The sequence below is a fragment of the Protopterus annectens genome, chromosome 2.part0 (genome assembly GCF_019279795.1).
Source record: "Protopterus annectens isolate FY-2018-M chromosome 2.part0, PAN1.0, whole genome shotgun sequence".
NCBI classification, from domain to species: Eukaryota; Metazoa; Chordata; order Ceratodontiformes; family Protopteridae; genus Protopterus; species Protopterus annectens.
Window position 1 is genome coordinate 310,862,531 of NC_056728.1, and position 24,021 is coordinate 310,886,551.

General features: G+C 38.6%; 1 protein-coding gene across 5 annotated transcripts in view; it reads right to left on the reverse strand.

The window, feature by feature from the left end:
- Positions 1 to 24,021, reverse strand: part of MARCHF3 (membrane associated ring-CH-type finger 3) — a 1,103,404-nt gene that overhangs the window by 55,374 nt on the left and 1,024,009 nt on the right. For all 5 annotated transcript variants that reach the window (XM_044060792.1, XM_044060789.1, XM_044060791.1 and 2 more), the window contains one exon: positions 10,168 to 10,377. In XM_044060792.1, coding sequence (XP_043916727.1) covers positions 10,168 to 10,377 — 210 coding nt within the window. The remainder of the gene's footprint in view (positions 1 to 10,167; positions 10,378 to 24,021) is intronic.

Genomic DNA, 24,021 nt, shown 5'->3' on the forward strand with positions numbered 1-24,021 from the left:
GACAGAGAGGGTACTGGATGTTAGCTTGCCAACTATGCTGAGATCTGGACCCTATAGCTGTGCCAGTAGGGAGTCTTATTGGGGACCTGGAGAGCAAGGGAGCAACCAGCCCCAGACTGACTGTGATCTCTGTGTGCTCTTAAGGGAAATTGTACTTTAATGTGTGTATTAGTTATCCTTTCCTCTTCTAGGAGTCGCCCTCTCTGGTATCAGTGGTGAGGATTGAGGCTCCTTGATTGCTGGGCCAGGGCACGGGCGTCACAGGATGAAGGAATTTATTTGGGAGAGAAACGGGGCAAGAATTATGTAGGATAAGTTGATCCTTCTAATACAACAATGTTGTTTAGGATTACAGGATTACATTACAGGATATTTTGGAGATACAGAGTTAAGGCTCATATAGTTAACATAAGCAGAAAGTTATAATTCAAAGTAGAAAGCAATGACTATGAAGTAAGGGAGGGAGGGAGTTACAAATAAGGAGAAACTGGTATTCTAAATGCAGAGAGTTAAGGACAATAATGACCATGTAAAATATTATATTCATAAAGTTGCAATAAATATTTTAAGAAGTAAGCCAAAAAATGAATGGAAGAAAGGATATTTTCAAGTAGGTGTCTACAGAAAACAGGCAAGATTGAGCTGGAATTTACTGCAGAAAAGTGGCAAAGGAATTGAGATACTGGGTACAAATAACTAGAAACAGAAAGGTAATAGCATGGGATGAGGCCAAGAAGTTTGGACTGCAGGTTAGAGACTGCCTTCCCTATCAGGGATTATCAGAGTACAGGCAAACAAAAAAGGATAGAGGAATCCTAAGTGAAAGACCTACTCCAGACCCGTTTTTAGCCAAATCTAGAACTGAAGCTGCTATTAAAAAGGGGATAATTTGTATGGCATATTAAATATTTCATGATAACTGTAAGAAGCGAGCCGAGTAGGTTAGAAAAGACTGGAAAGAAAAACTGGAAAAGCAAGTTACATGGGAACAATGGGAGGGCATATGTACGGTACCATCTATTCAACAAAGTCCAGGATGTTTATGATTTTTGCTTGGAACTGTTTGCATAGGAATTTTTAAACTGAAGCATACTTCAAGGAATTTTTCCTCATGTACACAGCAACGTCAGAGTTGTGATGGCAAGAAAGAGTTAACTTGCAACATGTTTTTTGGGAGTGTAATGACCTGGCAAATTAAAAAAAATCCTGGAGAGTACTCTGTCAAAGATATTTGGGGAGCAAATGGCTGTAACTAAGGAAATGATTCTTCTGAGTTGGGACAGAGGATCTGAACTGCAAAGACATAGTAAGGCCTTATTAAGCTTAATTCTGCAGCCTGCCAAAAAGCAATCATTAGAAAATGGAAATCAAAATGTAAACCAATTGTATTTGAAGTACTGAATATTGTAAAAGAAATAAAAGAACTGGAAGATGGAGCTTTACAAAAGGGAAGGAGTGAAATACATAGAAATAAATTGAATTTGTGGGAACAATACATGCAGAATAATGTTCAAGATGAGTTGTGATGTTTAAGGGAAGGCAGGAATTGAGTGATTTATGTAATGTTGGACTGAAAGACAATTGTTACAACGAAAGAATATATGTAATGTACAATGTGTATGAATGGAAAAATGTTAATGTTTGTTTTCTTTTCTATTAATGTATGAGTGCTTATGTCTAAAGAAATATTTTAATACAGGTTGTTTAAAAGTGCAAGGGTTAAAAAACACTTTCCTAGGCTACATGGAACCCCCAGCTTCTTATAATGCATTATTCATTCCTCACTCCAGTGTCTTCAGCAAATAGTACTTAACAATGGGGAAGAAGAAAAAAAGTTAGTACATGAGAAGTCCGGGTTCTTGGAAATAGAAAAAGACCAAAGATGAAAGATGAATGGAAGGCATGCAGCCTCAGATGCTTGTGAACATTTTATTTGCAGAGCTGTCCTATGGCATGTGGCATCAGACAAACGGTTACAAAAGATGGACTTCTTATTAGAGCAACATGTTCTGATCATACATATTTAGTTTCAGCAAGTCTGATTTCTTTTTGTCATTAACAAATAAGGTAGGCCTGTGGTGAGTGCATGGTGTGAGGAATTTGGCTACTATGACAGAGTCATATACAGACGAGGGTTACTCACAGACTTATTAGTATTTATTCTGCCCCGATTAAAGGAAGTTCAGCATACCTTCACTCACAGCTGCCAGCAAGCATAAATGAATAGGTGACAGTACAACTGCACATCATGGCAAAGAGCTAGAAGACGTAGGGCGCATCTCCACAAAGACATGGTTTGCAGAATGATAGATTACCCTCCTCAGATTGCATTAGCTGATGGAGTGTCACCATCTCCTTGTCTGAATCTTGAGATAAATGTGCAATAACAGTTTGTAGAGTACACATAAGCTGTTGTCTGCCCACTTTAGTAAAGCTTCCATGACTTGACATCTTGGGCATTTACAAATTCATATGACCAACAAAACACTTCTACAAAGGCTGATGTAGTGTAGAATTATCTGGAGAAATGTAAGGGATTTGGAGAAAGACAAGTAATATGATTAAGATACAATACTAATCAAAAATAAATCTGTAAAAAAAGGACTATTATTAGTGAATAAGCTAAAGAAAAATTTGACTTTACTACCAAGCTATCCTGTGTTCAATTAGCAGTCCGGAGACTGCAGCAGCTTACTGGGCAGACAGAAATAATAAGGAGAAGCCTGACCACCTCCCTCTGGAAGAAGGATGAAGAGCAAACTCCTAGGTGTGTAGATTCCATGTTGAATTTGTGATGGAGACTGCAGATCACTTGCAGCTTCTCTGACTTCAAGGACAGACAGGGCTACTGAGGGGATTTCTATTGCAAAAATAGAAGATACATTGCAAGCTAACACCTTGAGAAGCAGTGAGCATATGCAGGAAGAACTGATAGGGCCTTAAAACAAATCCTCCAGTTCCCTGAATAACAACAGATTTTCATTCACTTATCAACCCTTGACCTTAGTTTGAATGCCTTAGAAGAATTCTCGCAAATGAACTGACTTCCAAAATGGCTGCACTCTAAGTAATAGTATAATTTCAACTCTCCCAGTGTGAAAACAGAAACTCAGAAAAGACAGCCAGTTATTTGTTCTGTGGGGTAAATTTCAGTTACTGACTACTAAGTGCAGTACCTGGATGCCAGCAGAGAAGAAATTCAGAGTACCTGAAAGAAAGTCAATCACAAAAGGTGAGGAAGAAACACTGGCTGGGAAGAATCCTGCAGCTGTTCAGCAAAAAGCAGTTCAACCTCCAGCTTTGGTGCAAGACACGACTTCCAGTAATCTAGAGGAATAAATAAGTCATATGGGCTCAGAACTGATTAACATACATGAAACACTGAAAGAGTGTAACAACTCAAATAACAAAAAGCTAGAAAAAATGAAGAAGCTTTAAACAGATATTCATATGAGCTGATACAACTGCAAAATATAGAGGTTGAAATTAAGAAAAGTCTGACTGAGTATGAGATTGTTCAAAAAGAGATGTTTCAAAAATGGTAGAATTAGAAGACAGAGCACATAGGGAAAACCCACGATTTTCTGCTGTACCAGAAAAATTGGAAGGAACAGACTGTATTAATTTTATGAAAGCTGAGAATGCAGTGAAGACATCTAATATTAAAGACGCAATCCTTCCAACACAAATAGTTGATTTTGACAAAACTGTGGCAGAAGGACAAAGTATTAAAAGTTGGAGACAGTAGAGTGTTTGTGGAAAATAATGACTCAGTCTACACCAGGCAGAAGAGGACTAAATTTATTCCAGCAATCAGGGAACATTGAGAGGAGAGGTAGGTGAGAGATTCAAGCTTCTGTAACTGGCTATCTTCAGAATATTTTTTCCTGGAGGGTCAAGTTCATTGTTTGATGCAGAGCATGCTAAGGAGGAAATACAACAGTTTGTCCAACAAAAAGTGAATAATCAAACATAAGGGTACTCTGATTCGTATTCTTCTGATAATAAAGCTCATAGAAAGACTTTGCCAGTCAAACATTTTCCAGTTTTCCAAATAAAAATACTTGAGAGACAGAGAAAAGTACACAAGTTGTCTAGAAGAACCAGGAGTATACTGGAAATGAACCACAGAATGGAGTTGGGAGATGGAGAGCAACAAGAAGATAACCAGCAACTCAGAAATTAATGAATAAATGTAGGATTACAAAGCACCAGTCGTTATTTGTGAATGATGGCAGAGCCAAAACCCCGGAAATATTGGACTTTTTTGACTTTGTTAAACTTGAAGGGGACTACAAAGCATATGCCTTACTTCATGTCATTATGTTTGGAAGAACATTAAGGAGAGGGGAAAAGGAAGGAAAAAAGTAACTGTTCTTAACATTATTTTTATAAAGCATGATATACGCTGCATGTTGTATAGTAAAGCATTTTCAATTATTTTTGTGTATTATAGAGATACTAAAGCAAAGAGGTGCCCCCCTTTTTCCTCCTCCTTTCTTTCCTCTTACTTAATTTTAAGAAATGTAAGGACTGCAGTGTAAAAAGAGAAGAAAGCCTGGACAAAAGTATGTTTAAGATAAATGTTTGTTGTTGAGGTGAGAAACAGGGTGTAAAAGTATACAGAGCATGATATAAGTAAAACTGATATGCTTTTTCTTACTTTTTGCATAGGGGAATGACTGGATTAAGGTCCTTGGCTTCCTCTAACAAATATTAAGTGGAAACAAGTAAATAAAAGAACACTGAATGTAATAAAAAGTTTTCCTTTAGCAAATAAATGTTCATAATGCAACATGAGAAGCTTGTAGCTGAAGCCATCTGTATATCTGGTTCTCAAGTTTCTATGGAGCCAATCTGATAAGAGGGCAATAAAAACAATACTTTTTCAGTGGCTAAAAGATAATGTTTACTGAAAGCATTCAAGTTGTTTTTTACATCCGGGACAGGAATAAAGATAGACAAAAAACAGACAGCATTTAGTGTAAATAGAAGCACAGGCTGTACCATGCATCTTAGTATGGATAACCTTTATTACAGGTCAATAAAAGTCTGTAAGTGTAGCTGTCAGTTTTGGACAATTGTTCCTATTAGGAGGGCTAAACTTCATTATCTGAAAATGTACATAATTTTGTGTGTTTGTACTAAGTTAATAGGTTATGGGGGGTATTCTGGGAGTGTTTTTTTTTTTGGTTTGAGGGTTTCATTGAGACAAAAATTCTTGTAAGATGGGACATAGATTCAAATGGATATAACAAGAAACAAGTATATAAAAGATCAGCCTGCCAAACAGTAGTGTATGTCTGTAACACAAAAGCTGAAGCTACACATTTTTTTAAAGCTGTTATAAAACAACAAGTGGGAATATTTTTTTTCATAATGGCAAGACTTTCCACATTATTTTTGAAAGTGAAGGGTCTCACAGGTATATACAAAAAAGAAAGCGAAGTGAACTATATTAAGAAATGTAGACTGCAAATGTCTATACTACAGGAAGCAGATTTGGAAAGAACTGAGCATGTAAATTTGATAAAAGATTTCAGGGTGGTTATTCAGTGGAATATCTGGGACAAAGGAAAAGAGGAATACTTACGTTAATTGCTAAGGGAACTCAAATAGTGATAGAAGAGGAAAAAAGATAATAATGGAAGATATGTAGTACTAAGTAAGGGGCTACTGGCAAGGGAGGAGGATCATGCTGGCATGTGTTTATATTCCAGCTGAAACTGCTACAATGGAGCTAAAGGATATTCTGGGAGAAAAAAATAAGCTTTCGGCAGGGAATATTACTTACAGGTGGGGACTAATTTGATTTACAACAGTAAGGATGTATCTGGGGACCTAGGAGGGAAAATAAAACAAAATAAGGTAGAGTTTTGAAGAAATGTATGAAAATATTTGGTAAAGAAAATGTGAATTCAGTAGTAGAAGCTCAGACAGAATTTACATATTATTCCCCAAAGTACAAAATCTGGGGTAGACAGAACTTACATTTCACTGGAACAAGTACATTTAATTGAAAGGTTTAATATGCATCCAATAACTGTTTCAGATAACACACCGATAATAACTAAAACAAAACTACAGGGTAATGAAATAAAAAAGAAACAATGGCACTTTCTCAACTATCTTTTTAACAAAGAGGAATATGAGGAATGGGTAAAGGAAATTAATCAGGAGTTATTATGGAAGATAGAAATTTCCTCAGAAAATACAGCTAGAGAGTGGGATAAAATGAAAGTGGAGTTTAAAAATAGGATAGAAATAAAATAATATGGTTAAGAAATAAGAATTATTTAGAGGGACTGATAAAGGTTAAAGTATTACAGAATATGGGGAATTACACACAACAAGAAGAGGCACAACTGCTGAGTGCTAAAAAGAAAATAAGTGACTACCTGGATAATATGTATGAGTTTAGAAAGATTGTTGTTAAGCCACTGTTTTTGATAATAACTCCTAAACACAAAAGCTTTTAGCACAATGGCTCAGGCAACAGAAAGTGGAAAGAGTTGTTGCCAAGCTTACGGAGCCTGTAACAAGGAAAATAACCAAAGGTCCTGCAGAGGTATTAGAAATATTTCAGAAATTTTATGAAGATCTGTATAAAGCAGAGGAATGTGAAAATCAAGAAAAAGTACAAATGGAAATGTTTATGGAAGAATTACATATGCCAAGGTTAGAGGTAGATAAGGCTCAATAATTAACAGGATGGGAGGAGATGAGCTAAAAATGGTGATGTATAACCAATCTGTAGGAAGTCTCATTATAAGTGCTATATAATGTTTGCAACTGGGAGTGTGTCAGTATGGCTTGTGATGTAAAATGCTTGTGACTAGGATTGTGTTGGTGTGGTTTGTTTTCATTTATAGAAATATATGATTGCCTATGTAGTACGTGATGGTTTAATAAAGATGTTTCTTGTTTAAAAAAGACAGGAATTGAATAATTTATGTAATATAGCTTAGGTTATATGATGTATAGCAATATATGTGAAGTATAATGTTTATGTTAATACAATTTGATTACTTTTATTTGAATGTAAATTTGCCTGTGTCACAAGTGATAATTCAATAAAGATGTATAAAAAAAAATCTACAGGAAAGCTTCCAACAATAGATTGTATTTCTGTGGAAATTTGGAAGCTAGGATGGAAAAAAGTAATAAAGATCTGGAAGGTTTTGTTTAACAGTATTTTAAAAGGAGGAAAATCACCAACATCCTGGAAGAAAGCTGTGGTGGCTGTAATACCTAAAGATGGTAAAGACCAATCAGATCCCACTTCATATAGGTTATTTCAATTTTAAACGATGATTATAAAGTATTTATGTCTATAATGGCTAAAAGAATGCAAAGGTGATGCCATAATTGGAAGATATGGATCAGTGTGGTATTGTGGAGGGGAAACAAACAACTGACATTAATAGTGCAATGATGATCCTGAGAGAAGCAAAATGTAAGACAATACCACTGTTGCTGGTTGGTCTTGATGCAGAGAAAGCATTCAACAGAGTAGGCTGAGATTTTATGAGCATGGCAATGGAAGCATTTGCATTCCCTGACACAATAATAAGGTTAATTAGGAGAATATATGAGGGATTGGAGGCAAAAAATAAAGTGGAGGGATTCCTCTCTGATAAGTTCTGTTTGAAGAGAAGAACCAGGCAGGGATGTCCTCTTCCCCCTTTGTTATTTGTGTTATATTTAGAACCATTGGAAAAAAAGATAAGGGACTCAGAAATTCAATAATACAATTGGTATGGTAATCAAGAAAAGTTAACTTTATTTGCAGATGACATTATTTTGTGCCTGATAAAACTAGAAAAGGATATTCAGTGCTGTGGAACATTCTAAATCAGTTTCAAGTCTTTGTGGCGTATAAAATTAATGAAGATAAAACAAAGGAAATAGGTGTAAACTATGTAGCCACACAAGAATTGGTTCAGCAATACCCATATTTATGGGGACATGATAAGATGAAGTATTTAGGAGTATAGGTTAAAAAGGATTCTTTTATGGCAACTAAGGATCTCTGGGATGCAACTAAACAAAATATAATACAAAAACTGAGAAAATGGAACATCTTTTTTATGGATATGGATAGCAAGGTACAAGCAGTGAAATGTTTCAATTTCTTTAGTTTTATACACAGGTCAGACATGTTTTTATCAACCAAAGGAGAACTTGCCGATAGTAATTAATAAACAGTTGAAGGATTTCATCTGAGAGGAGAAGAGGGCAAGAGTCAAGTGGGATAAGCTGATCCTTCCAATAGAACAAGGTGGTTTGGGATTACCTGATTTGAAGGGGTATTTTGGAGCTACACAGTTAAGGCTACTACACATACAACATGCAGAAAGCTATAGTTCAAAGTGGAAAGAGATGATGAAATGGTAAAAGCTCAAGAAATAAGGAAAGACTGGGATTTTGGGTGCATATCCTTAAGGAGAATAACAGTAATCAAATAGAATACTGTATTCATAAAGTAGCAGAAAGTATTCTAAGAACTAAGCCAACATGGGAATGAAGAAATGAGATTTTGCCCATAGGGATGACTACAACTAGGGTATAGAGAATAGGCAAGAGAATGCTTAAATTTACTGGAGAAAAACTGGCAAAGGAACCAAGGTTTTGGGAGCAAATAATTAGAAAGTGAAAGTTAATAGAATAGGAAGAGGCAAAGCATACATTTGGACTGCCAGACACAGATTGCCTTCACTGTCAAGGATTGATAACAGTGCATAGGCAAAGAGAAAGGAATACGGGGGAACCTAAGTGGAAGACCAGCACTAGTACATTTTTCTTAGTAGAATCTAGAACAGAAGCTTCTGTTCAAAATGTGATAATCAGTAGGGGATATAAAATATTGCATGATAACTACAGGAATCAGTCAGAGGAGGTTAGAAATGATTTGGAAGAGATACTGGATATGCAATTCACAAAGAAACAACGGGAGGGTATATGTATGGTTCCCAAATATACAACAAAGTCTGGAAGTCTTAGGATTTTTGCTTGGAAGCATTTGTATAGTTTTTTTTTTATACCTTAAGCAGACACCAAATAATTTTTCCTCAGGTAGATTGCAAATGTTGGAGGTGTGATGGGGACAATAGAGGTAACTGGGCACATATTTTTTGGGAGTGTAATGAGCTGACAGACCTTAAAAATTCCCTGTAGACTACTGTGTCAGGAATATTGGGTGAGCAAATTGGTGTAACTGAGGAAATGATTTTTTGAGCTGTGATACAGAATTGGAATTACCTAGACAAAGTACGGTGAGTTTAATTCTGCTGGTTGCCAAAAAAGCAATTACAAGAAAATGAAAATCAAAGTCTAAACCAATCATACTGGAAGTAGTTAATATAGTAACAGAGATAAAAGAACTGGAAGTGAGATGTTTAGAAAAAGGTAGGAGCAAATTACATAAAAAATGGGAATTATGGGAACAATACATAATGTTTTGGAGGAGGAATGAGGTTTAAGGGAAGGCAGGAATTGAATGAGCTATGAAATGTTTGATTGAGAATGACTGATTATAGGTGATAGATAATGTCTGCAACTGACAATATGTCAATATGGTTTGTTTTCATTTAAATTTTTATAAATAGATAATAATTTTTAAATAGATTGCTTATTTTATATTCAATAAAGATGATTTTTGTTAAAAAAAAAGAAAGCACATGAATTGAATGGGAAAGTGGAAGAAAAGTTCAATGGTAATCAGGGATCTGGATCAAAATGTATAAAATAAAATAATTACTGGTGAAGAGGACAGAAACCACATATCATATAGAACATGTTTACAACTTTATAGGAACTGTCTGGCCCAATACAAAAGGACAACTTAATACCCCATGCCTCTCAGTGATGTTCTGTCATCCTCCCCAAAGCTGTGACAAACTGTTATGTCCTCCTTTAAAAGATACAGAATGCCTTTCCTGTACACACACATATGGGCCCTTTATGAACTGCAGAAGGGAGTTCTGTGGTCTGTATGGTAGTCTTGATTTCTGTGACAACAGTATAAGTATGCAACCAAGATGAAGTGTAAGGCAACTGAATGCAAAACATTGAAATACTAACCCTTACATGAGGTCACGTGGTAAACCAGTTTTAAGATGCTAGCTGCACTGTAAAGTAATAAAGATTAAAAGGGTTGCAACTTACTAGTGTCCAGAAAAGGTAAATTGTGAAGAGGGCAGCAGTGAGTGCAATTAATCCCACAGCTTCCAACCTGCTGCTGAAGTGTAGATGGTCCACTGCCCCTCGCAGGCACAGCCACCCTGATATAGTTGCCAATGGGGTTATGAAGAGAAAGCACACCATGTCGCCAAACAGAGTCTTCTTTTCATGCTGTGGACCTGGATTTTTTAACCACTGAAACAAAAACATAAATGTTACAACTGAAAGAATAGGGATTGAAGAGAGACATGCAGCATCTGAAGAATGATACAATGCATTAAATTTGTGTTGTCTTTCACACAAGTAATTAATTCTGGATATTCTTCTGCTCTATAGAACTAATTTCTTCATTCCTGGTTTCTGGGAATAAGCTTAAACCTAGTACTTTAATATTTCTAACATTGTCAGCCTTTCCTCACCTATGTATTTGTAATAAAGTTTCAGTTCCAAAGCACAAAATACCTTTATTTAATACTTTATGAGACGATCATGCCTCACCAGAAAAGTTAAAAGTAAGCCAGAAGGATGGAGTGATGTTACTGCCTGTTTAAACTAGCCAAGGCTGTTATGGCAACAGGCAAACTTTCATAGCATAGTACCACCAACGATTACTAAGCCCTGTGGAAGGAACCTGCAAACCAAGCTTTTGGTATTACTACCATGGTATATCTTTACAGTAAAGTCAAACATCTTAAACTGTTCCAGAGCTTTAACAAGTATTCCAAACTACAGGAAAAGAGAAAAACACAATATGCATTTGAAGCTGACTGCACATTTCAGAAGCATTTGCAAACCTAACTACAACGGTAAGACATGATGATGGTATACAGCAGTTTGAGAAGGCTGTCATAAACAAGTATATCAAGATGAACTTTCACTCTAACAGAATATTATGCCAGCTAAAAATAGCAGTTGAATATAAGAAATAATATAACTCTTTCTTATGCTAACAACTGAGGTTGGCATGGTTTGCTCACATGGGCAAATTCAAAGTGATCAAAGAAAGCCTGCTGTTGATAAATCTTGCTTTAACCACACACAGGAGTAGGGTATTTTACAATGACATTATTTAATAAAATTGTTTCATACCTTTTCTAAACAATATCATTGTATAAAGAAACTTTAGTAATCTTTCTCCAATTCTCCAATAAACTACATGCATTGAAGAATGTATATGTCAACACCTGCGAAGTACATAGCAGCTGAACTCTAGAGTTCAAAGAATTGTCTAATGGCTGCTTCCTTTGTGTCCCAGTAACCCTGGGTAGGATCACTGCCAGCTGAATTCTTTACTCTTCAGATTTGGGGGGAAAAAGTATTAGATCATGCACTTCCTTTCTACTAGAAAACCTTCCTTTTGGAAAAGCAGAAACAGAAGTCACTGTAGAAGGGAAATGCACAATGTCATACTTGTGTTTTTTTTCAAATACGTTTAGTAAAAAAGTGTGCTGGCAGAAAAATCTTGGTAACAGTGATTCATTTTCCCAGAATGGAGAACTTCATGCAGTTGGAGTAAAAGGAGCTCTGTGATTACATTCAAGCACAAAAAAAAAAAGAAAACCTTGCTGTATAATAGGGCTCTTGTATCTTGCAGGCAGTTCTGTTCTTTCTACGGAAGTTTTTTTTTTTTTTAGAACTAGGCACATACTTTTTGGGCAGCTGTTAAGACAGCATGTAAGTCTGTTAGTGCCTAAGATCTTCCTTATCAGACTTTGGGAAAGACAAAAGATGTATGCTGGTACAGCGTAGTTTTTCTACAATCACCTGGTCTTCCTTGTTGATAGGTTCATAGGTTCACAAGAGGTTACTAGGCTAATGGCCCTAGGGCCTTTACAAGCCTAGCCATGTAATACCCATGTTCCCTAACTGACCATTGTTAGATGGTTTGATTGCTTGCACAGTGAATTTATGATCAGCCTGGGCTGCACTGTCCATGAAGGACAGAGGTGCTACCCTAGGGGTGAATATATGGTCTCCCATTCACTTATTCAGGTTGTGCTTAAATAGGGTCATTAAAAAGCTCTGCTTAATGTGAATTGGGAGTTTAATCCAGAGAAGAGGCAGTCCCTGGGATATATATCTGTCAGTATGTTTTGTTTAAGTCACATGATAGGCTGAGATCTCTTTAGGAAGTGACTCTTGTCCCATATGATTTGTGAAGATGCAGCATTTTCATTAGGGCAGGGTCAGAGACTGCTCTGTAACCAGACACAGGTTGTCTCTCAGCAGCCTGTAGGACACATAGTACAGTGACAGGGCTTTCAGTCTTTCTATGTAGGTCATGTTTTGGAATCTCTGAATTCTCTTGGTCAGGAGCCTCTGTGGTCTCTCCAGCTGCTGCAGGTGTCTGGTAAGGTATATGCAGAAGGGAGCAGTGTACTCTATTAGTGGTCTGATGAGGGTGGAGTACAGAGGTGTGCAATGTAAAAGGCTTCCTTACCACTGTGTCCACAGTGGTAAGGAAGCCTTTTAAGTTGCACACCTCTGTACTCCACCCTCTATTAGTGGTCTGATGAGGGTGGAGTACAGAGGTGTGCAACTTAAAAGGCTTCCTTACCACTGTGGACACATGGTGATCGAAGTTTAGACTGCTATCAACTTGTGTTCCCAAGTCACGCACACTGGTTTTGAGTTTAGGGGGGTGCTGCCTTTATTGTAATTTGCAGTGGCTATCTTTTTGCCAAAGGGAAAAATAATGCACTTTTTTGCATTTAGCTTTAGACCATGGCTTTGGTACCAATCATTTGTCTGTGTTAACTCCTCCTGTAATATGCTAATATCTTTAAGGGACTCAATGGTTGCTCCCAGTTTGCAGTCATCTGCAAACTTGGTAAGCCACAAGCCGTCTACTTTCACCTTGACTTTCGAGAAATCGATTCCAAACAATAGAGGGCCCAGCACAGAACCTTGTGGTACCCCACTGGTAACTGTTCTACTGGTGGAGGTGGAATCCCAAACTTTGAAAGTATGCATTTTTCTGGTGAGCCAGCTGACTACTCATAGGTTCATAGGTTGGTACTAGGCTATCGGCCCTAGGGCCTATACAAGCCTAGCCATAACAATTCCCTGGCTGTTTCTTCCCACACTATTTACTTCCTTGGACCCCTGTCTAGCAGGGCGAATGACATGATCCCCGGGGTGAATTTCCTTTCTCCCATCCAATCATCAAGGTTCCTTTTGAAGAGGGCCAAAGAGGTGCTCTGCATGACATGTATGGGCAGTCTATTCCAGAGTCTGGGAAGTCTCTGGGTCAGAAACCTATCCCTCCAGCATGTTTTGTTTATTGTGATGACAAGGTTTAGATCCCTGGAGCATGTGTCACTGAGGGATTGGGATTTCTTTAAGTGTAGCATGTCCAACAGCTCTGGGTTTGACATGGCCTTGTATGTTAAGCAGAGATCACCTCTGAGTAGACGATATGTGACAGAGTATAGCTGGATTTTTTTAAGGCGGTCAGCATAGGGCATCTGCTTTAGGCCTGTGATTCTTTTAGTGAGGTATTTTTGCAGCCTTTCCAGTTGTTGCAGATGTCTTGAGAGGTACATACCAAATGGGGCGCTGTATTCTATAATGGGTCTAATGAGGGATGAGTACAGTGGAACAATGACCACCTTTTTGCTTGATGAAAAGCCCTTAATGATGAGGTGTGCCACATAGAAGGATTTCCTGACTGTTGTGGCGATGTGGTTATTGAAGGTGAGACCACTGTCCACCTGTGTCCCTAAGTCTCTTATCACACTTTCGGTGTTTAGTGTACTGCCACCTATGTGGTAATTCACGGGTACATGTTTTTTCCCAAAGGGGATAACTATACATTTCTTGGCATTGAGCTTGAGCCCATGGCTCTGGCACCAAGCATCTGTTTCTGTAAGGCCCTTTTGTAGAATATCCACATCATTTGTAGATTCAATAATGGCTCCCAGTTTGCAGTCATCTGCGAACATTGTTAGCCAGAGTCCCTTAGTGTTGGCCTGTACTTCAGAGAAGTAGATGCCAAACAAGAGCAATCCCAGGACTGAACCCTGAGGTACTCCACTTGTCTGGAGCTGGATTTGGAGTCCGCTACTTTTACAGTGTGCGTTCTGTCAGTAAGCCAGTTGGCAACCCATTGAATGACGTAGGGATTAATGCCCAGTTTAGTACGTTTATCTATGATTCCAGAGTGGGGGGTGGTGTTAATGGCCTTGGCAAGGTCCAGATAGGCTGTGTAGACTGCCTTACCCTCATCCACGGCTCCAGAGACCGATCTGAAGAAGTCAATCAGGTTCAGGAGACAAGATTGGCCCTTCACAAACCCAAACCGGGTGGAGTCCAGTGTTTGAAGGTTGCCAATGGCTTTGTTTATAAGTTCCATAATATGTTCCATGGCCTTGCAGATCAGGCTCGTCAGACTGATGGGGCGGTAGTTCGCAGGATCCAAGGTGGATCCCCCCTTGTGGAGTGGGATAACTGTAGCTCTGCACCACTCAGTGGGCATGAAGCCTGAGGTGAGGGTATGATTAAACATGACACTTGGGTGAGGTGCTAGTTCATTTTGTAGTTCATGTAGTACACAGCCCGGGATGTCATCTGGTCCCATGGATACTGTATTCTTAGCTTTGGAGAGTGCGTTTTTTTACCTCGGAATTTGGCAATCTTCTGGTATTGAGATGGGTCATTTAGGGGGTGAGAGGGGGGTGAAGTTAGCACTGAATTGGTCTGCCAGGATATTGGCAATATCGTTGGGATCAATATATTTGATGCCATTCTGTTGTAGCTCAGAGCGGATCTGAGCATTGCCATTTAGATTCTTGACATAGTTATAGAATGCCTTGTGGTTGTCTTTGGAACCTTTGGCAATTTTATTTTCATAATTAGCTTTGGAGGATTTTATGATGGATCTCAGCTTCTTATTGAGGCTGGTAAGGGAGTTTTTTGCATCCTGGGATTTTCCTCTTTTCCTGTAACAGTTTCTTCCTTTTGTTGTAAAGTTTGTTTATGGCAGGGGACCACCAGATTGGCTTTCTTTTTTTGGATGAGAGCATCTTGATTCTATTTGGGATGGCACGATTCATGCATGAGTGGATGTGCTCGTACCGTGTCTTAGTGTAGGACTCAGCAGTTAAACATTCAGTTCCCGTCTGCATGGGTGTCATGAAGTTTGTCACTTCTGACTTGAGTAGCATGAAGTTGGCTTTGGAGACATTTTTTATGGAGGTTTCCTTACTGGGGGTGGGGGTGGGATGTGGATGTTAAGGGTAATTAGCTTATGGTCTGACCTGACCAACGTGTGGGTGACCATAAGTATTGATTTCCCATGTTGGTAATGACCAGGTCTAGGATATTGGAGCCCCTGGTGGGACTACAGATTAGTTGATCCAGGGCATTGAAATTTATGAATTCAAAGAACCGTTGGGCAAAGGTGTTGCTTACTCTGGTGACATATGGGTTAATCCCCAGTTTTATTTTTTAATTTCTCCAAGTCTTTTGAGTTTCTAATACTATGATGGGAAATGACCCCATTACTAAGTCAAAGTATGATTAATTACATGAAATTAGAATTGTTTCAATCTCTGATGTTAGCCAGAAGTGCTCTTCGCAGCACCCACAATGTACCCAGTAATTACACCTTCTGCAATTTGTATGGAATTACATGTATCAGTAATATATCTAAGAATGACTGTAAATTCTTTTTTTAAGACCCATTGCTCCTATTACTATTGGAACTGTCTGGGTATCCTTCTTCCACATTGCCCTTGATTCCGTTTGCAAATCCTGGTATTTTATGACTTTGTGTCTCTCTGTAAGTAAGACAATACAGTCACTGGGTGTAGCAATTTCAGTGATCAATGCTATTTTTGCCTTCTTTTCATGGGCTACCATATCTAGTTTTTACGCATCTATTTTTTGAACTGTTGGTAATGGGTGATCCCATGAGATATAAATTTCATCATTTTTTATAATGCTTTGTGGCTCATGTTTCCAGTGTTTTTCAGCTACTTCAGTACTATAATGTTTGCACAATCCCCAATGCAACAGTCTTGCCACATTATTATGCCTTTCAGTATACAGTCCTGCCATTAGTATATCGCAACCACCAACAAGATGTGTGACTGTTTCTAATTCTGTTTTACAAAACCTACGTTTGCCTGTTTCTCCCACATGTTCAATGGACTTTGTAAACCAACGTGTATGTAGTCCACTATTTTGTCTTTTGGTTTAAATTCACCTCTTAAAACCAGTCCCAATTCCAAAATCAAAAAGTACAAAGAAACTGGAACCACAGGTGAAGCCAGAAAATCACTTTAGCATATCAAAGTAATTTATTAAACACTTTCATCCACAGACTTCGTCAGAATATACACATTCACTATTAACACATTTAAGTAGAACCAATTAATCATGTTAAAACTTAAATACAGCTTTAAAAACTATCAAATTCAACAATACACAATTACTTATTTACATACAACTTACATTTTTTTAAACATTTAATATTAACCATATCATTAAGCCCTGGTTTTTTATCAGAATTTAATTTTAATTGGCACGGGACCTCCTTCTGTTCTAAGTAATTCATAAAATCTCCTCCCTTCATGTCTGCCAATCCTTGTTCCAGAATTGAAAAAAAAAAATTCTTGTAATTGTAACATTGCATGGTATGTTTAGAAAGTGGATTTTTACTATCCTTCTTTTTAATACAAAATAAATGCTCAATTACCCTTTCATTTAAGGCCCTTGTTGTCATACTTATAGAAAAAACTGTACAGCCGGTGCATATACTAATGTAAACAACCCCCTACTCTTACAACAAAAATACCCTTGGACCCTAATTGTATGAGACACATGACTCAAATAAACATAGGGTCTTTCCAAAATGCATCTACATATATTACATCCTCCACATTTATACATACCACTGTGTTGATTAGTATAACAATTATCTAACCCATATCTAGTACTGTCATTCTGTAACAACAATTTTAAATTATTATTTTTATATATAAACTGGGGGTGGGAACCTACCACTTTATATGAATCTTGATTCCCCTCCAATATTTTCCAGTTATTTTGTATAATCTCCCATACAAGTTTACTATCCCTCCATAATATAATAATATAATTTGACGCTGAAACAATTGGACAAAATGGGGGTTGACTTAAACTCTTATGGACCATTGGGATCCCAAAAAGGGTTCCAAACCTTGGCTTTTCAATATTACAAATAGTGTATAGTTCTTGATCCAAATTTTTGATCATTAAACTTTCGTACAATAAAGAATACACCGTTTTATAACATTTCTGAAGTTCATTCATATGGACTAATCTGTATTCATCATTATTATTCAACATAATTTCCATTTTTTCAACATAACACTTTTGGTCCATCACCACTAAACTACCCTCCTTGTCACTTTTCATTATTCTTACATACTCATTATCCCCAAGTTCGTTTAAGGCCTTTCTTTTATGATTACTTAGGTTACAATAAAACTTTTTATTTCTATTTTTATTACCCAACAATTCACGTATATCGTTTTCACATACTGTCTCAAACACCCCAATGGTGTGATTTAATAATAGATTGAAACATGAAGGTTTGACATAAGTCAATTTAGACATTTTTACTTAATTTAAAACAAGGTTAAATTCAATTTCCTTGTGTACTTTTTAAGGTCTAATATAGTACATGTAACATAGGCTCTCTTTGCCAGAACAAAGTATAACCCCAATTGCAATACCCTCTCATGAATAGGTTGCAAAATAAAGCTAAACAAGTTTATAAAATTGTAACTCTCTGTCCTGTACCTTTCTAATTGTCGGTCGATTAATCTGGCATTGCTTGCCCTCACATCTTGACATTTCTCGTCCTCTGTTGTTTGCCCTCCTTCTTTGTTGTTAAAAAAACTTTTGGCTGCGCTCTAGTGTTCTCCATTGCTGTAGTTTCCAAAATTCTTGTAGGTTCTGCTCCTCTTTGTGGAGTAGTTTATTCTTCATTCAGGATATCCTGAACTGGTGTTACTACTATGTCACTACACTAGTATCCCCTAGGATTACTTATAGCCTCCGGTTGCTGCTCTCCTTGATCAACCGTCTTAAGGTGAAACATTTTCACATTCGCACGCTGATTTTTATTTTTCTTAATGCCATTCTCGGCAACAGGATCAAACATCATATAAGCAGAGTCACTTTCATAAGCTGCAACATCTCTGGATAATTTACTGTTCTTATGGTTAATAACCAAGTTCGCATGTCGTTCCACTTCCTCCAATACATAAGCATATTCTAACTGATCACTGAATTTGCTAAGGAAATCAGACTGCAAACGCTGATCCACCTTAAGAATCTTCTCTTTAATACCAGGCATGATCTTAAGGTTATCAATTTACAACTTCAAAAAGTTAATGACAGTGGTGTTGAAAAACTCCTTTAATGTAACAAAAAAAGGATAGTTGACACCACCACCATTAGGGCACTTAAAAAACCTTAGCCCCTCAGGAACTATTTTTAGTTCAATGCATTGTTGAAAATAAGAATGAATGACAGCTCCCAGCAGAACAAACACCTATCAGCTAACAGATGAGGACAAATGATAAATTCTAAATAAATATGCTGAGAGGTGACCACGGAAAAGTTAAAACACAGTTCTTTTTACCACTAAAAACAGTAGTGGCCAGCTAGTCCATGATTAGAAAGTACTGCAAACTGAAATAACTCCGTTTGAAATAAAAAAAAATTTAATAGAGCATGCTACAGGTAAGCGCTTTCACATAAGCTTCATCAGACCATTAAAATTCAAAAGCACATTCAATTCGAGCTTTTTATACAAAGCAATCATGTGTTGAGCTAACTAATTTAACTCAATTAAGCATTTAAGGTTATATCCTAGCTGTAGCCATTGCTGTGTGCTTCCTAACATTGAGAATAGGCTACATCCTAATAAAACATATTTGTGACATAAACACATTCTGATATTAAATAGCGATGTACAGTGCACGCCATCATAAAAGAATCAAATGAAAAACTGATATAATGTATATCCAAATAATCTTAACATATAAAATTCATTAGAGATCTAACTTACTCTCCATGGCTTCATTATTAATAAAACAAAAGTGGCAAAAAAGTCACTAACATTGCTATATAAGCATAAAAAATTCGGACCCATTTACATAATAAAATTTATGTCTTAAGTCACCACTGTCAACGCATTTCAATCAGCGATGAGCATCTGCTAACAATGAAAACTTGATGTTTAATGCTTACATACAAAGGGCTGCTATGGCCACCAACCATCACTTAAACCACCACAGCCTGCCCGATGTATAACTCTCTATTTATGTACAAAAAATAACATAACCTTAAATGCTTAATTGAGTTAAATTAGTTAGCTCAACATGTGATTGCTTTGTATAAAAAGCTCTAATTGAATGTGCTTTTGAATTTTAATTGTCTGATGAAGCTTATGTGAAAGCACTTACCTGTAGCATGCTCTATTAAAGAAAAATTTATTTCAAACAAAGTTATTTCGGTTTGCAGTACTTTCTAATCATGGACTAGTTGACCACTGGTGTAACCAGTCAGGAGGAGAAGGTAACCTCACACAACACAATTCCAGTATCACATAGTCCCACCACATCAGCGAACCAAACACATAAATACACAAAAACATACTCGGAGGCTCTAAATAAAAATCTACCTAAGCAACAGAGACCTCCAAAGCAGACATCCAAGCAAACGCTACCTCAAAACAAAACACACACAACACATAACCCACAAAGTCAGTGTGCCAAGCAGCCACAGCCCTTAAGGCTGAATAACACACCTGATACTCTTGTTATAGGTGACTCTATTGTCAGACACACTGACTTCCTGCTCACCAGGCTGAATAAAGAGAAGGTCACAGTGAGCTGCCTGTCGGGAGCTAGGATCCGACACATAACGCAAGCACTCAGGTCACTCCAAAGCAAATACAAATATGACTCAGTCATTGTACATGCTGGTGTGAATGACCTGAGATGTACCTCCCTGGACTACATGAAAAGAGACACAGAGGAGCTCTCTGATCATGTAGCCCAGGCTGGTATGACCCTGACCTTGAGCAGCATCTTACCCTCACCTAGAATGATGCCACAGTACAAAGACAAAATGATCGATTTTAACAATTGGCTAAAATTTTGGTGTCATTCAAAGGGGATCCAGTGTCTGTCAGCCTGGGATGACATGCTCGACAAGCCACGTTGCTGGGATGGCTTGCACCTGTCACCACTGGGCTTTCGGATATTGGCAAAGGCTCTCGCCACCACCATAGTGCCTTTTTTAGGCAGGGCTCAAAAGTCAAACCCACCCCCATAGACAGCACAAGGAACAAGAAACTAAGGGTAATGCTGCTAAACGCCAGAAGTCTTAACCTCAAGATGCACGCACTCGAAGCTCTCCTCAGTATGGAGAACATCGATATCTGTGCAGTGACAGAAACCTGGTTCAAGGCTCCAGAGAGCACCCCAGCACTACCAGGCTATACCTCATATCATGCTTTTCGGCCCCAAAACCCGGACCGAACCACAAAAGGAGGGGGAGTTTCCATATTTATCAAGGATATCCACACCTCCAGGTTAGTGGCATTGCACGAAGTATCGGAGACCATCCATGTACAACTAACAGTGGGAAAGACTGCTTTTCAGTTTATAGCATCCTACAGACCACCCTCTCAAAGTCAGGAATCCCATTCGGCCTTCCTGAAAACATTGGAGAACATGAAGATCTCTCCGAACACCATTATATTGGGTGACTTCAACTACCCAAACATTGACTGGGAGCACTACTCAAGCCCCAGCACCTTAGCCCAAAGATTCCTGGAAATTATAAACTCAAATGCTATGGAACAACTAGTCACCACTCCCACAAGAGGGGACAACATACTAGACCTGATCATTACCAACATGGGGACTCTATGCTCCACACCAGAAGTATATCCCTCATTGGTAAGATCAGACCATAAATTAATTTCACTGGATGTCCACATTCCGACCCCACCCCCAGCCCAGAAAACCATCGTGAAAAACTTCTCAAAAGCGAACTTCTCACTTCTCAAAACCGAAGTGGAATCCTTCAAGGCCCCAGGGCCAGTGGAAACTACAGCCCAAACTGCAGAATCCTATATAAATGCATTCTACGGACATCTCCAGGAATGCATGGATCATGCTATCCCAAACAAAACCAAGACCCAATCATCCTAAGGCAGGTGTCTAGTCTGGTGGACCCCTGCCATAAATAAACTGTACAACAGAAGGAGGAAGCTACTACATGATAGAGCAAAATCCCTAATAGGGAAGGCATCTCTGATCAGTACTAGCAAAAAATTACGATCCCTCATAAAATCCTCCAAGGCCAGCTTCGAGAGAAAAATTGCACAGGACACCAAAGACAATCATAAGGCTTTTTTCAGTTATGTTAGAAACCTGGGATGCAACTCCCAGACTTGTTCTGAGTTGATTCTAAACGACAAAAAATACAATGAACCCACAGACATCGCCAATATCCTGGCAGACAGGTTCAGTGCAAACTTCTCCATCCCCTCCCCCCCAAAAGAGCAAGTATCTATCCTGGCAGAGGGCTGCCTCCCAAACATCTCAGATGCTCAGGTGAAGGCTGCCCTCTCCAAAGCAAAAAACACTGCTTCCATGGGACCAGATGGCATCCCAGGTTGCATCCTACATGAACTACAAGAGGAACTAATCCCTCAAATAAAACAGCTATACAATCTCAGCCTCACTACAGGATATGTGCCCACAGAATGGCGTACAGCAACAGTGGTCCCACTCCACAAAGGTGGAGCCTCTACAGACCCTGGAAACTATCGCCCCATAAGCCTGACTAGCTTAGTCTGCAAGGCTATGGAGAGGATCATCATGGAGCTCATAAACAAAGACATTGGGGACCTACAGACTCTAGATCCTACCCAGTTCGGCTTTGTCAAGGGCAGATCCTGCCTTTTGAACCTGGTTGACTTCTTTGAAACAATCACCAAAGCCATAGATGAAGGGAAGGTAGTCCACACAGCCTATCTGGACCTTGTAAAGGCATATGACACAATACCCCACTCGGGCATCATAGATAAGCTATCCAGCTTAAATATAAACCCCTATGTCACAAGATGGGTCGCAAACTGGCTCAAAGACAGAACCCACAGAGCGAGAGTTGCTGGAGCCATGTCAGACGCGAAACTGGTCACAAGTGGCGTCCCACAGAGTTCTGTCCTGGGACCACTCTTGTTCGGTATATACTTTTCCGAGGTACAGGCAAACGTGGGAGGACTATGGCTCACCAAGTTCGCAGACGACTGCAAACTGGGCGCCATAATCAACTCTCCAGCTGACACAAACATCCTTCAAAAAGGTCTCACAGAGACAGATAACTGGTGCCAGCGCCATGGTTTAAAGCTAAATGCCAAAAAATGTATAGTCATACCCTTTGGCAAAAACAATGTGCCCACAAATTACCACATAGGCGGAAACCCATTAAGTACAGAGAAAGTTATTAGGGACCTGGGGACCCAAGTTGATAGCAATCTCTCCTTTGAAAACCACATTGCCAAAGTGGTTAGAAAGACCTTCTACATAGCTCACCTCATCACGAAGGGTTTCACATCTAGATCAAGAGAGGTAATCGTGCCCCTTTATTCATCCCTCATCAGGCCCATCATAGAATACAATGCCCCTTTTGGGATGTACCTTACCCGACACCTGCAGCAATTAGAAAGACCCCAAAAGTATCTCACCAAGAGGATCAAGGGTCTCAAACAGATGCCATATACTGCTCGGTTAAAAAAACTCCAGCTCTACTCAGTTGCATACCGCCTACTTCGAGGCGATCTATGCCTGACATACAAAGCTAAGTCAAATCCAGAATTAATGGACATGCTCCACCTCAGTAAATCTAAATCCCTCAGAGCCACACGCTTGAGGGACTTGAACCTCAGCACAGAAATAAATAGAACTTGCTGGAGGGACAGGTTCATAACCCAGAGGCTCCCTTCGCTCTGGAATAGAATTCCAGTTCATGTGAGGCAGAGCACCTCACTGAATCTCTTCAAGAAGAATCTCGATAAGTAGATGGGGGATCGTAGGTTTGTCCCAGGGATTACTCCCGTGTCACTATTAGACAAAGGCACAGTAAACTAAACCTTAAACAGGGCACAGTATACTCAAATCAAGGGGTGGCGTAAGCCATACAGAATCGGGCTAGGCTTATAATTGCCCCAGGGCAAATAGCCTAGTATGAACCTATGAACCTATGAACTACTGTTTTTAGTGGTAAAAAGAACTGTGTTTGAACGTTTCCGTGGTCACCTTTCAGTGCATTTATTTAGAATTTAGCATTGTTGAAAATACTTATTTTCCAAGTCCAGGCTTTTATACTTTTTAAGTAATTTACACAATTCTGCACAACACTCCTTGTAAATGGCCAAGTCTGATGTAGTTAAGGGTCTCTTTGACATGGAAAACAGATCAGAACAACTATTCAACACAGAGGCAACATCAGCATATGTTTTAACACTCTTATTGGGTATGCTGTTCTTATTATTACTTTGTTTGTCACTACAGTTCACATTGTATTCCACAAGTCTCCATATCTTCCTCAGACCTAAGACATTCAGGGTTTTCACCTTTCCGTTCCTGAACCAACAGATGCAATGTTCTCAGAATGTCACCCATAGTTTTTAATAGCAACAGCATCAGTCCAGGGCAGAACTCCCAAGAGTAGAATACACAGTAACATGCATCAGGGGATCTCTGTTGGCTTCAACCATTGGTTAAAATGGATAAAAACACAGACAAAAATACAAAATCTGTTTAA